We start from the raw sequence: 13163 nt of genomic DNA, 5'->3' as shown, positions 1-13163 counted from the left end.
TTAAAGTCAGATACCATCTAGAATAGAGTGTAAGTACTGTAGTGAAATGCAATTCTTGTGAGGGGTTTCATTCATCTTGGTGAAATCCATTTATCTGAAGCGTTGTAGAATGTGTAACCACAAGCAAATACAAGTAAAAATAAGGTGAAGCAGTAAGTACTTTATTGTAGCTTGAAAACAGACAAAACTTACACCACTGTATCTTGAGAAAATGTTGGGTTTTTGTAGAAACACCTCCCTCAGAGAAAGAGAGAATTTCAAATTCTTTTTAGTTGTCTCAAAGCAAATTACAGCTACTTGTTCTAACACAGTTGCCAGCCTAGACCAAACTCAGCTGGCAGACTGGTGGAAATACAGACGGGTTAACATTGTGAAAAGAAGAAAATACAATCTAAGTGGGAACACCTGGGCCCTTCGCTCCACAAGGGATCCCTGTCATAAGGGGGCGCTAGGAGTCTAAAATTCCAGTCTAAAATGTAACAAGTACTAGTTTAAGAAGCAATAATGTTCCATGAGCTTCCTTGTCTTTATATACTAAACACAAACATGAGTCTAGTGTTATCATTGTACCTTTTTAATCTACTCTAAGAATTTCTTAAGGTACAGCTCATTATTTTTTCCTGCAAGGAGGAAAATCTTAATCAAATGCCCTAGGTACTTAGCAATATGTGTTGTTTAATGTTTTACTTGACAGCTGTCACTTGGTGTCATCAACAGCGGTTTGAGTCTGTTGCATCCATTTCTTCTCATTCACACTCTTTCTTTTCCACTTGGGTGAGGCCACCAAACCCAATTCCCTTGGGACCGAAGTTTTTTGCATAGCAAACTGCAAAAGAAGGAATGGGAGGTAAATGGTGCTCTGAAGGCTCTCAGAGGTTAATATCATTTGGTATTTGTTTTTAAATTATCAAATTGAGGTTGATAAAAAGGAAGGAAATCTGAAATAGTGTATTTCCCATAAGTTTATCCAGGTCTTAATAGTGAAGCTGGTATTACATATTTGAAGTACACAGAAGTTGCATCTGGTGACTCAAAGAAAATTAAGAAATTATCTATTTTTTCAGATCTAGGTAATAGTTTCATTAAAGCTACTTTCCTATCTGAAAATGCTCAGTAAAACTTGGTCTGATGGGTAATGCTAAGTAAGCCAGAGATTTTTAAGAAGAACTGGAGCATAATCCAGAAACTATTGATGGGCATTTAAGTAATTCCATTTGAACTCTTTATTGATTAATGTGTGCATAGATGTTTATTACAACTGTAAGTGGTGATGGTGAGTATATTTCTCCAAATATGCCACCTTGATCCACTGTGGTTAACAGACTGTACCCAAAGTCACAGAACTCCAGTGTTCTTCTTTAGGGTTCTCTGTAAAGTTTAGCTTTATATATAAAAGCTTCCATACTTTTTTTCCCTTAAAGCTATTTGTAGGAGTCAACTGAATTCTGTGAACTTGGTGAGTCTGAGAAGAACATCTAGATGTGTAATTTGCTATTTTTGCATCATCTTCTGTGCTACCAATGCAGTGGAAATATCTTTACAACTTTGCTGGCAAGAGTTCTGATTTGGAGGACGAAAGATCTGAATCTGCGTGTTTTTTTTATTTTAGTGAGTAAGACTGTGTATGTACAAGAGCCTGCCCAGCAGATATGGCCAGTGCTCTGTTAGAAGGTCTGACTGGTTTGAGAGCTTGTCCCATCTGTAACATTTAAAATTTAAATGTTAATAGTAGAAGCTGCAACTGCAATGTCACCGCAGCTCTTTGCTTTCAGAAGGTTGTTAAAAAAGGACAAAAATGAAATGTCCTGGGGCTGTTAGTGTACAGCAAGGTAAATCACAATGGCAATCCCAGGTCTAAGGAGGCTAACTCTAGACTGACTCTGCAGGCCAGGTCAGCTCCTGCAGCGCTCACCTTTGCAGTAGAGCTCTCCATCCTTGTCTGTGACGTTGGTGGACTCCAGGCTCTTCCCACAAATGGCGCAGCGGAAGCAGCTCTTGTGCCAAGGCTGAGCAAGGGGAGAGAAGTCACCGTGGGCACAGAAAGTACAAGAAACAAACACTGCTTTGTGTGGTGTGGAAGGGTTAACATTCATCTGTCGAGCTTGTGGCTTCCGTTTTCAGTCATTCTGGGTTAGCCTTTTTTCAGTGACGCTGTCTAAGGTATCTTCAATTGCCACTACACATAAATGTTGATAAATATACCCAGAGACAGAGGAAGAGCCAGCTTGTACAGTAGTCTGTGCTTGGTCCTCAGACATCAATAAGAAGCAAAAAGTTGGAAAATATTTACAAAAAGTACAAGATTTTAAACCTGTTGTAGCAATTTGCAAATTCATCCTCGTGTTTTCTTTATGAACGAAAATTTAAATTATCGAGGACCTTTAGCTGTAGTGTCTCACTATTATAAATTGGTGTGGTTTTTTTCCTAGTGCTGAAGTCACTACTTACTTTTCCTCCTCCCATGATCTTTTCTGCAGCATACACTGATTTGCCACAACGGGGACATTTATCCACATCTACCATCTTTTTGGCAAATTTTGAAGCATTAGTTGGTGTTGAGGGGCGAGCAGGCTTTGGTGACCCCCTAAAACAGAAGTTTTTAAAGCTGCTTAAAAATCTTATCTTCAAAAAAAAAAATTTAATTATTTTTTTAGTAAGGCATAAAAGATACTAAATTGCTCATCTCTGACATGCAAAAGGGGACAAAAAAATAAGAAAATGAAAGTATTCTATTGAATTCTGTGTTGTATGATTGAGAAGCTGGTACTGTAAGCACTGATATTGCCTGTTCTGGGCTAAATACATGGAGCTGGCAGCAGCCACGAGCACAAAAGATTATATTTAATGAAAACTGAAGTAAAAACCAATTATCTCTCATTGGGAGGCAACAGGGAAAATAAAAGGAAAAGATGTCTCTAGTCTTTGTAACTGGTTATCTGCTGGTACTTCTCAAACTGAAAATAAAAATTCAGGTTTTGCATGCTGTAGCTTCGTTAGGCAGTGAAACATTTGGACGGGGAATTGGGGTTCTTTCCTGGCCTGGGGTCAAAAGAACATCAGAAAAGTAGCTTTGTTTTTTATTTCTGGTCTGTGTGCTTTAAATCTTTGTGCATAAAGCCTTGGACAGAACGATTTCTGATTTATCAGATAGCTGGCCTGAAACAGTGCATTTTATCCTCAGGATGCAGCAGTTTTGGGCGCAGAGCTCTGCCCGTAATGGATTTGTGTGGCACAAGGAGCTACAGTTAAATACATTGTTTAAGCTTTTATTTCCTGCACAGCATATTGCTTAATTGGTTCCTTTATAGCAGGCCACCAGAGGGAGGAAGAAGCATTGTTGATGTAGAAATGTGCAACTTTGAGAATTGCAGGAAAATCCTATAAAAATGAACTGTCAGGGCTAATTACGTGCTTTTGGAAGATGGTATCCCATTAGAATTCTTTTTGTTCAAACACATTCTCAGTGTGTTTGTAAGTGTTATTAGAACCACAGGGAGGATAACGTTATTTCCCCCATTGAGAAATGTTAGAAATGTTATTGCCGCCATTGAGAGGAGCACTGGCAGTATGGGGTAGTGTGATTATTTCTCTAAGAGTAAAATGTTAACTAAATTTTAGCCTCTAACAGGAAAAAGAAAAAATCTTTTTCTGTGGCCAGTGTGACTTTACCACTGTGCTACAAATGGCAGATTACAAATGCAGTGAATATTTACATGTGTGGTGGCATATAAAGGCTGCTTCTATAGAATAATTACCTATTGAAGGAGGGTATAATTTGTAAAGGAGGCTTAAAGAGATTGAGCATCATTAAAAACTGTAAATTACAGTGTCTATGGAAGAAAAGGGTGTAGGGAAGTCTGCTCTGCTCCTTATGCTGGATGTTGTTATGGAAACAGAATGAAATATATAAAACACCCTGGCAGGAGACAGGAAAAAGTAGAACAAGGAGTGTGGCTGGGGTTTGACTCACTGCTGCAGGTTCAGGCCCAGGTGCTCCCCGGTGTCCGTGCTGAGGCATCCAGCCCCTTGTCCAAAGCCAACCCCTTTGGGGCCGTATTTCCTCCCATAACAGGTTTTGCAGTAGATTTCAGATTCGTGAGCTGCCACTGTGGTGCTGTCCAGAGCCTTCCTGCAAGCCACTGAAACCAGGGAGAGAAAGGCACGTATCAGCATTTGCCTTTTCAAATTTGAATTAAAATAATTGCAGTTAATATTTCCTTTTGTTTAGCTTTAAAAATGTGGGGAAAGGAGTCAGTCAGTAGGAAACTTGTCAGTATAAAACTTGACTGAGCTGTTGCTGAAGTAAGGGGGAGGTATATGTGTGCGTGCACATAACCTGTTTTTCTTTTGCCACTCTGAAGTTATCCTGTAACCCCAGGGAAATCTAGATCTGCGAAGCTTAAAATGGGCATGGGATTTAAATTGGGCATCCTGAACTCCCAAACCTTAAAATGTGGGGGGAAGAAGGTTTCAGGGACATTGATCTGGCCTTTTCAGAGTATTTGTTCTGAGTCTGTGGTGGCTTTCTGAGCTCAGCCCAGGCTGTTCTGACGTGGTGTGTTTCTGAGAGAGGGTTTGACATCGACTCCTGTCTGGAGTCAGACAGGACATGTTGGGGTTTTTTATCGTTATTTGTTTGTTGAAGCTGTGGCACCAGGGCAAAGCAAGTGTCAGCTCTGTCAGGAGTGTGGCTGCAGCCATTCCCAAACAGTGCTCTTACAAATCATCTTTGGCACAGAGAGCGACAGCTTAGCTCAGCTCACTAAGGGAGGTCTGGCAGAGGGTGTCATGGGAATGCCCAGCTTTCATCAGGGAATGCAAATACAAATTACAAATTATGTCCTCTAATAATGAATGGGGAAAAAATACAGTAGCTACACTGCTCAGTGCTTAGTGAGGATTGCATGCCTGTGTTTGCTGCACCCCTTGGGGAACTCGGTGTGAGACAGCCTCCACCCCACAGAGAGGGAGGAAGATGTTTCAATTCAGAGCCTCTCTTGAAAACCAGGGTTTTCCAGTATGCTAAAAAATTACTGTTTCAGTACTTCTCACAAACTGTTCACTGTTCGACAGTGGTTGATTGGAAATGGGGAAAAAATAGGCAAGGACTTTCTCTCCAGGTTCCTTAGAATAAATGCTTACCCTGCAGAAGGCATTCCAGTCATGGGCTATTGATAGCTTGGAAAACAAAGTTGCTGAGTTCACGTTTGCAACAGAAAGCTGTGAAATGCAGAAGTATTGGAAGTGGCCTGAAGTGCAAGCTCTGGAGGAGACACCTGAGGGTTTGATTAGCCCCTTTCCCCCATGTTTACTTTAAATGTCCTCCTCTAATCCAATTTATCCACCGCAGGGAATGTACAACCTGGAACCTCTGCACCTTTAATTGTAGACTTCTGGATTGGTTTGGGCTGGAAGGGACTTAGAAGATCAAGCAGTTCCAACCCCCAGAGCAGGTTGCTGTGAAGGGGCAGTATAGCTAGTTATACATCCCCAGCTCTCTGGTTATCCTTGAGGCTTTCCTCCTCCCGGTGTGGCATGGTGGCAGAAATAATTTGCAAAGACCTTTACAGTTAGCAGAAGTAAAGTGAGGCACTTCTGTACTGCACTCTGGCTTTGAGATGATAATTGTGTTTGCTAAGGGAGTTAAGGGATGATGGAAACTCTGGCAGTAGATAGTGTTTCTATTCCTGGTGCCTTGGGGAGAGGGTATCAATTCACCACGACAGATGGAGCAAAAGCTCTTGAAGTGCTATTGTTGAAATAACATAATGTCATTGCCAGCAGGTCCTGAGACCTGTCATTGCCAGCAGGTCCTGCTCTCCCGCCCGTGCTGAGCAGATGCAGGTTCATGGAGTGAGATCCTGCCCAGTGCCCACCACGGCTGCCCTTGGGGTGAAAGCTGCCACTGAAACATCAGCCTGCAGGGAAACAGGGGCCTGCATGGCAAGGAGGGATTGCTGGAAACAAATTTCTCCTTGCAATACCTGTAGGGAAAAACTGTGGAGCGCAGAGTGTTATAAATAATTTAGCTTGTCTGATTCTTCCCGTGTTAACAGGTTGCTCTGAGTTGTTTATAATTCTGCTGGAATTGAACTCCTTGGTTAAAAAATACTGATGTGCTTTGTATACCTGGTCAAATACAATATGAAATAGAGGATATATTTGAAATAGTTTTATATAGAAATAGTCAAAAGTGCAGCTAAACTGTTTCCATGCCCAAGTTTAGGCTGGGGAGAATTGGTTTCCTTCTGTTGAGAAATGAGATCCTATAAATGGTTCACAGTAAAGCCCGTGAATGTGACACATGATCCTGAGGCATCCAGCACAACTGAACAGTGTATGTGAATCATGGGGGAAAGTAAAGCCAATTAACATACCTTTTATATGCCAGCTGGGCAATTTAGATGCATCTTTAGGTTTTGACCTTAAACATATTTCTGATGGGAATTCTATTTTTAGTATCTAACCTATTAATAATTAATTCAGCCTTAAAACATGGGACAAATAAAGGAACATTTTAAAAAACCAAACAAACAAAAATAAAACACGACAAAATACACCCCAACCAACCAAGAAAAGCCCCACAACAAACCAAATACTTGATAGAGCTAATGAATGTAAGTTGTTCATTATGAATCACTAAAAGAAAATAATTCAGCTGTACTAAGAATGAAGACTACACTTGAGAAATATTCATAACTATGCTATATTAGGGCAGATCTTTATTTTTATTTACTATTTATTGTTATAGCCAGAACATGGAAGCATTAAGAAAGTTTTAGCTGAGACTGAGATTTTCCTTTTGCCATTCTGTAAGAATTGGCTGAAGGTTGTCAGTTAACTGATAATTTTTTGAGGGAGTCCTTTCTTACTTGGCCTTTTAGGCATCACTAAAGGCATCATTTGGAGTTTTAGGCATCACTTTTGGGGCAGCTGGCGAAAGGCACAGACAGCTCAGGTGTGTCCTTTGGCTTCATTCTGCAAAGAGCTGCTCTGTATCAGCTAAGCATGTAAAATTAGTCTGATGCCTCCAAATAAGAAGTCTATATCCCTCCAGAAAGGGAGGGAGAAAATCGGATTCAGTGGCTCCTAAACTGTCACGCTGGGAGCCGTATGCACAGGCGCCAATCCCGAGTGTTTTCTGCGAGATAAACTCTTCAGCTATCTTTGGTTCTTAGCAAGTTGTTTGCTCTCTCCCTATCCACACAGGGCAAACAGAGCTGAATTGGTACCTTCTCTCTGAAATTCATTTTTTTTACAAATTTCTGCCTCTTCTGCAGAGAAAGCAAAATTCCTGGAAGCCAAACATCACAGAGGAGTGTGGAGGGGAAGAGTAAGTGAAATGGGAGTACGTGGAACAGGGAGGGAGGCTGAGGAACATGCAGAGTGTTGGTGCAGGCTTTGATGGCACTAGGATCCTTCAGCTTTTCGGTGTGAAACAAATTAGTGCCAGGATTCACTGTGAAAGTAATCCTCTCCTGAAAGTGAAGAAGCAATCATCCTTCTGTCTGATGGGGGCTGTTTGTTCAGCTCTGCTGGGCTCTCTAACCTGGAGCAAGCCTGTGGTGTGCCACACGGTGGGACAGAGGGAAGGGTGTCCTGAGATGGATTTGGACACTGTGATTCTGCAGCACCTTCGTGTCCCTGACAAAATCCATCCCATGTTTGGACAAAGGAAAGCCAGGAGACCAAGAGGCAGATTGCTCCAGGTAAAAGGCAGCAAAACTGCCTGCCAGGTAATACAGAAATAAATGTTCTGGCTTTAATGCAAGAGTTACACAGAGCTGTGGGGGTGTTGAGATGTTAAACCATTCAGGCCAGCTTACTGCAGAGGAAGCATGACTTGTGGAAGCTCCTTCCGTTGCACTGGATTTCCTCAGCGTGGTACACGGTCTTTTCACAGGCCCCACACTTGGCTCCTCCGCCCCAGTTCGGCATCCTGGTCTGCAGGGTTAACCTAGGAAATCAAATCACATAAATAAATGCAACAGCAAATATGAATTCTTTTAAATGAAACAGCTTGACTTAAAAAATATATTTTTTCTTCTTTCTCCAGTCAGCTGCTACAGCATACTTGGAATATACCTCATACCTGTGTGGTAGCAGAAGTGAGGGTGCTGCCTTGGTGCTTTGGGGACAGGGACAGTCCAAATCCCTGTGATTCCTTCATAAAAAAGGACATTCCTTGGCCTGGTGTGTTGTGATGGTAAATATGTGAAATGAATGTGAGGTGTTTCAGTGAAAAGGTGCTAGGATCACTCTGGAAAAGAGGATCTGGGGTTTGTTTTCCATCAGTCATTTTCTGTCAACACTGCCCTTTCCTGTGCTCCAACACAACCTTTTCTGAGCTCCTCATGGAACAGATGTGAGATCTCTGTGCTGCACAGCCATTGTACAGTAATAATGGACGGGCTCCTGAGGTGCTCAAGGTGTGGGCTTTTCTCTTGGTCTGTTGCATTTAAAACCTAACCATCCGAGAAAAGAAGGGCCATGGTTTCTGTTCCAGTTCCTGCCGTTCCAGTCAGCCCTGGGGTGCCTTGCCAAGGTCTCCTGATGCCAGGCTGAGCGCTTTTCCCTGAGATTGTGCTGTCACACACCTGGAACAGCCCCAGCCCCAGCCTGCCCTTCTCTTCTCTGGTTTGAGTCATCGTTTCTGGAGAGCCTGGGACGTCATCTTGTCATCTGCACACTGAATTATCGGGTTGTTCCAAGCCCCTGGCACAGCCCTTCCTCCTCCTTCTTGGAAAACCAGTCACCTTCTCATTATAGTTACTTTGAAGCCTGCTTGTGCTATTTGTGTTTGAGTAAATTCACCAAAAGGTAACTAAGAGGAGGATTTTAAAGGCTGAATCGGGCCTGCTACCTGAGAATTTTCTTCTGAGGTCAGGTGATAGAGAGAGGGGAATTTATCACAGCAGCAATGTAACAGAGCTGGTATTTTCAATTAGTTGCATTTTAGACTAACATTTTACTATATATTTACATTGGACTCATGTCCAATGTACAATGATGAATGATGAATGAACAAATGATGAATCTGATCCCTCTCACTCAGTGAAGCCTTCACTGAACAGTACTGTTAAATTGGTTCTTCAGTTTCTTTTAAATGTGAGATAAAGGAATCTTTCATGTAGGTAAAATCTTATCCTCACTCTGCCATTCTACATTTTCTTCTGCTTTTAAAGCACTTTTGTATTGGTGCCATTTTTTCTTTCTCTTACGAAAACAGTTCAAATGATGCTTCAAATGTTTTAAAAGAAGGAAGAGCAACTGTGGATAAAAAACAGTTTTGTGCCACTTCCTTGAAAATTAAAATGAGATTTTTGTGTCTACAGCGTTCCCTTTCAACTCAGGTTTCCAGTGGGATCCCTTCCCAGCTGAGGCAGCACCAGGAGAGGGTGATTTGTACCTCTTGTCTCTGCAAAGCTGCCTCCCCTCTCTCAGGGCTCCCCAAAGGCACACCACGCCTCCAAAGCTGTGGCTGCTGGAAAGTAACTCCAATTACATCATCAGCTGAAGGGGAAAAAATAACCTCTGAAAAAGTCTGATAAAGTGTGATAGTGAACCTTGTGCTGTCAAGAGCTCTTAGAAGGACCATTGTTCCTGAGGCCAATTATAGTAGCATGACTGGGCATGCATGCACATTTTCCATGGTGTTTTGGCATCACCTGATGGGAAGCTGCAGGAGAGAGAAGAAAGGCATGGCAGAAATCAATATTTCTGTAAGGATGCTGGTGTAAGAGCCCTGTCTGGGCCCTGCTCGTCCCTCTGGAGCTGACCACCATCCCTGGGGTGCTGCAGGCTCACCATGGGAATTCAGGGAATCTCCACAGCGGTGTGGAGAATCACTCACACTTTTGTACTCATCTAAACTGTGCAGCGGGTAAAGCTCCATCCTTTCAATAGAAATAGAACTCGGTCTCCCATTTGTCATCAGAAAACAATAGATCCAAAGTCTCCACTTCCCACCATTTCATTGGGTGTCAGTGTCTAAACCCCCATGAAATTGCCTGAACTTTGTGGTCTTAATCTGGTTAGCTTTTCATGTCTGCTCATCACATGGTATTTGTTGTATTCTGATGGTGGGAAGTAGAGCAGACTGATCCTGAAGGTAAGAAATGTGTGACACAGGAACTCCTGAGTGCTAGTTGCCACGTGTGGGCACTCAGGGTGCTGTTGGGCTGGAGGAGTGTTCTTGGCCATGCTCAGATGCTGTTCCCTGCTTGTGTCATTCCTCAGAATGCAGCTTCTATATGGAGCACCGTTTATACATCAGATGTGCAGCCAAGGATTCGTGCCTCCCATTACTTAGAGCTGTATCACCACTCTGTAAGCAAGGCAGCCTTTGAAGCGTTGGTATGCTCTGCACAGTTGTGAGCTGTCTTCTTTTGGGCTGTTAGTCACACTGTCCAAATCTGGGTGTCACATCACTGCCACAGAGGGGCTCTCTCTAATCAAAGTGCCACTGATAAGGATAAAATCCAAAAATGTGTTTTGGTCCATTGATCTAAATGGGTGGTGGATGCAGTACAGGCCTGATGAAATGTGGAGGAATAACAGACAGTGCCTATGCCTGACTGTGCTGCATATGAAAAATGTAATTAATTAATAGATTAATTGGAATTAATTCTGGTGCTTCCTTGCTAAACACAAGGTTTTCCCTTCCATGTGCTCATGCATTTGGCAGTCTAGAGCTCAGGTCTTATCTGAACGGGCTGCAGAGCTGTGTTGTGTGTGGCTGGCAGGGTTATCTCTGTGCCACATGTGCTGCAGGGCGGCTGTGAAGGGGACAAACAGGATGGGGAATATTGGTCTTTGTGACCAGGGGCAGCACAAGGGCTGGGTGGGAGCGGTGGGCAGGGTGTGCCTTGCATCTCTCTGCATTTTGGTCCCAGCTAAGCTGCTTGGTCTGGACTCAGAGGGTAAGGAAACTCGTTCCTTGATTCCTTACCTAACACATGAGCAATAAAAATACAAAACTCACACATGGCTGCCTACGCTGAAATGCAAAGTGTCAAGGCCACATTTGAAATTGGTTTCCCAGCTGAAGGCTGTGGGAATGCCAGTGCAGCCAGGCCTTCACTGTGGTATCTAATCACAGCCCTGCTGTGCCCTGTCCTGTGACCACCATGACTCATTTGTCCTCCCCAGTGCTGCTCACCCCACCAGCGCCCTGGGATAACAAGATGTGTCTTCCTTTATATAACAGCAATAAAATGCTGCTGTGGCTTTTCTCTGCAGCTGGCGCTCACGGTGAGGGTTTCTTTGGATGTGTCTGCATTTAAGATGCCGCTGCATCTCGACAGCCTGGGGGTGTTTCTGTCAAAACCCAGCCCCTTGTGGAACATGCAGGAGAGATTCACAGCAGGGGGAAGGCTTGTGCTTGAAGCCTGAGCTCATTTGATGGAGATGTGATCTTGTTATGTGTTTGTAATCATATTTCTGACATTCCAATGCATTCAGCAGGCTGTGGCTACAGGTAAATCTTATTAGTCAGTGTCATACATTGGGTTTCCTCCATGATCTCAGAATAACCAACATTTTCCCCTCACATCTGCAGTAAAGCAACACAGAGAGGTCAAGGTATGGGAATTCCAACACTGGAAAGTAAATATTGATTTTTTTCATTGACACTGGTCATGCTAAGTTACACATGGCACTTTGAAACAAAAGATTTTAACTGACTTGATGTGAAGCAGACGTGCATTGCTGAGAGCTGATAGTGACCCATTCCCTTGCTTTCATCTCTTTTCTTCCATTTTTTCTATTATTTTCTAGCCTAGTGATGCTACATTTCCTTTGAAACTTCCTCGATGCACACTTTTGCAGAAATTTAAGATCACGTCTCCAGAAAATACAGTATCCGACAGTAGAACAAGGTACTTCATTCTGACTTAGAAACCAAGCACACCCCACATTCACATGCTTGTACATTGGCACTCATGGTTCAGTGTGATCCCTGTGGCTGTGGAAAGCTGCATCCTGCTCTGCAAATGACACATTCAATTTTCCAGGCCTGATCCTGGGCTATCAGCTTTCACTATTCCTTGCACAAGATCCTTCTCTAAATGCTTATCCCTGCACTAAGTTCTTTAAGTGCCGGGCAAAACTGTTGCAGACTTTAAAATAGCACTGTGATGAATGAGATAATACACAGAATTATTTTATCTATGTGCAAGGCTTTGTTCTCTGAAAGACTTTCACCTTTAGGCAGAAAAATTTCATAGTAAAAACACATATGTATGTATGTATGTATTTATTTATTTATTTGATTTTTTTTCCTGAAGATTTGGCCAATTGTGCTCTCTTAGAATGCTTGAATGAAGGATTTGGGAATAATTCTTTCATCCTGCATTCTTAGCTATCCATTTCTTGTCAGATCTGCTCAGAAGTTTTCTTCTTATTTGACATGAAACCAATTGGTCACCAAGATTAAATATGTTGAAGATTTTGGGGGATTTGTTTGGTTACCATTATGGAAGCACACAAATTTGTGTGCTGTGTGCATGCGCTTTCTAAAGACTGACTGTTTGCAGACAAATAATTCTGTAGCTTTGTAGGAAAATATTTAAATGTTCTGAAACTTCTGTTCCCCAGTCTTGCCTAGCCCAAAGGAGCGTCTCTAGTGAGGATGGATCCCCCAGCCCTGCTCTTGCTCCGTGGCTGAGCCAGAAGAATCTCTCTTTCTGCTGGCTACCCAAACCTAAAACTGCTCTGTAGGACTCGCATTTCTGCACTATACCTACAAAAGTGGTTTTCTTTGTCAGGCAACAAATTGCTTCTATGATCTGTTAGGAATAAAAGAATACCCAAACCCTTTTTGGCAGAACCCGAGGGACCCTACTCACCGGAGCCGCTTGAATTTTCTGCTTCTCTCCTTGTGTCTCGAAGGGTTTGAGCAGGAGGGGCTCCTGCTCTCTTTAAATGCAGTGACCCCTCCTGCCAGCCCTGTGAGCTGGGAGGGTTTCAGGGATCTGAGCAATGCCACTGCTATCACCAAGCTGAAAATAACCTCTGACAAAAGCCTGGCATTTTGTTCCCTGGTGTCTGCTTGTGAGTAGGTGGACAACAATGCAGCCCCTCGGATTAGACCTAAAGGACATTCCTGACTGCAGCCTAACAAATCAGAAATAAAGATTAAAGTTTTGTAGTTGCTCTACTGC

The 13163-nt window shown here is 42.8% G+C and overlaps 1 protein-coding gene across 1 annotated transcript; it reads right to left on the bottom strand.

Moving 5' to 3' along the window:
- Positions 1-746: 746 nt before the first annotated feature.
- Positions 747-7938, bottom strand: CSRP3 (cysteine and glycine rich protein 3). Its single transcript, XM_064714594.1, has 5 exons — positions 7827-7938; positions 3971-4139; positions 2449-2584; positions 1913-2006; positions 747-826 (listed from the first exon to the last, which is right to left on the bottom strand). The coding sequence occupies exons 1-5, from the start codon at positions 7936-7938 to the stop codon at positions 747-749; spliced, it is 591 nt and encodes a 196-aa protein (XP_064570664.1).
- Positions 7939-13163: the final 5225 nt, after the last annotated feature.

This window comes from Zonotrichia leucophrys, chromosome 5, assembly GCF_028769735.1.
Source record: "Zonotrichia leucophrys gambelii isolate GWCS_2022_RI chromosome 5, RI_Zleu_2.0, whole genome shotgun sequence".
NCBI classification, from domain to species: domain Eukaryota; kingdom Metazoa; phylum Chordata; class Aves; order Passeriformes; family Passerellidae; genus Zonotrichia; species Zonotrichia leucophrys.
The sequence above is the reverse complement of the archived record's forward strand: the minus strand, read 5'-3'. Positions and strand labels throughout refer to the sequence as shown.

Excerpts from the sequence above, each read along its gene's own strand:
- CSRP3 (XM_064714594.1), bottom strand. The coding sequence starts at position 7,938 with ATGCCGAACTGGGGCGGAGGAGCCAAGTGTGGGGCCTGTGAAAAGACC. Across the intron at positions 2,007-2,448 it reads AGATCATGGGAGGAGGAAAA|CCTTGGCACAAGAGCTGCTT; the intron begins GTAAGTAGTGAC and ends CCCCTTGCTCAG. Across the intron at positions 827-1,912 it reads TGGAGAGCTCTACTGCAAAG|TTTGCTATGCAAAAAACTTC; the intron begins GTGAGCGCTGCA and ends CTTCTTTTGCAG.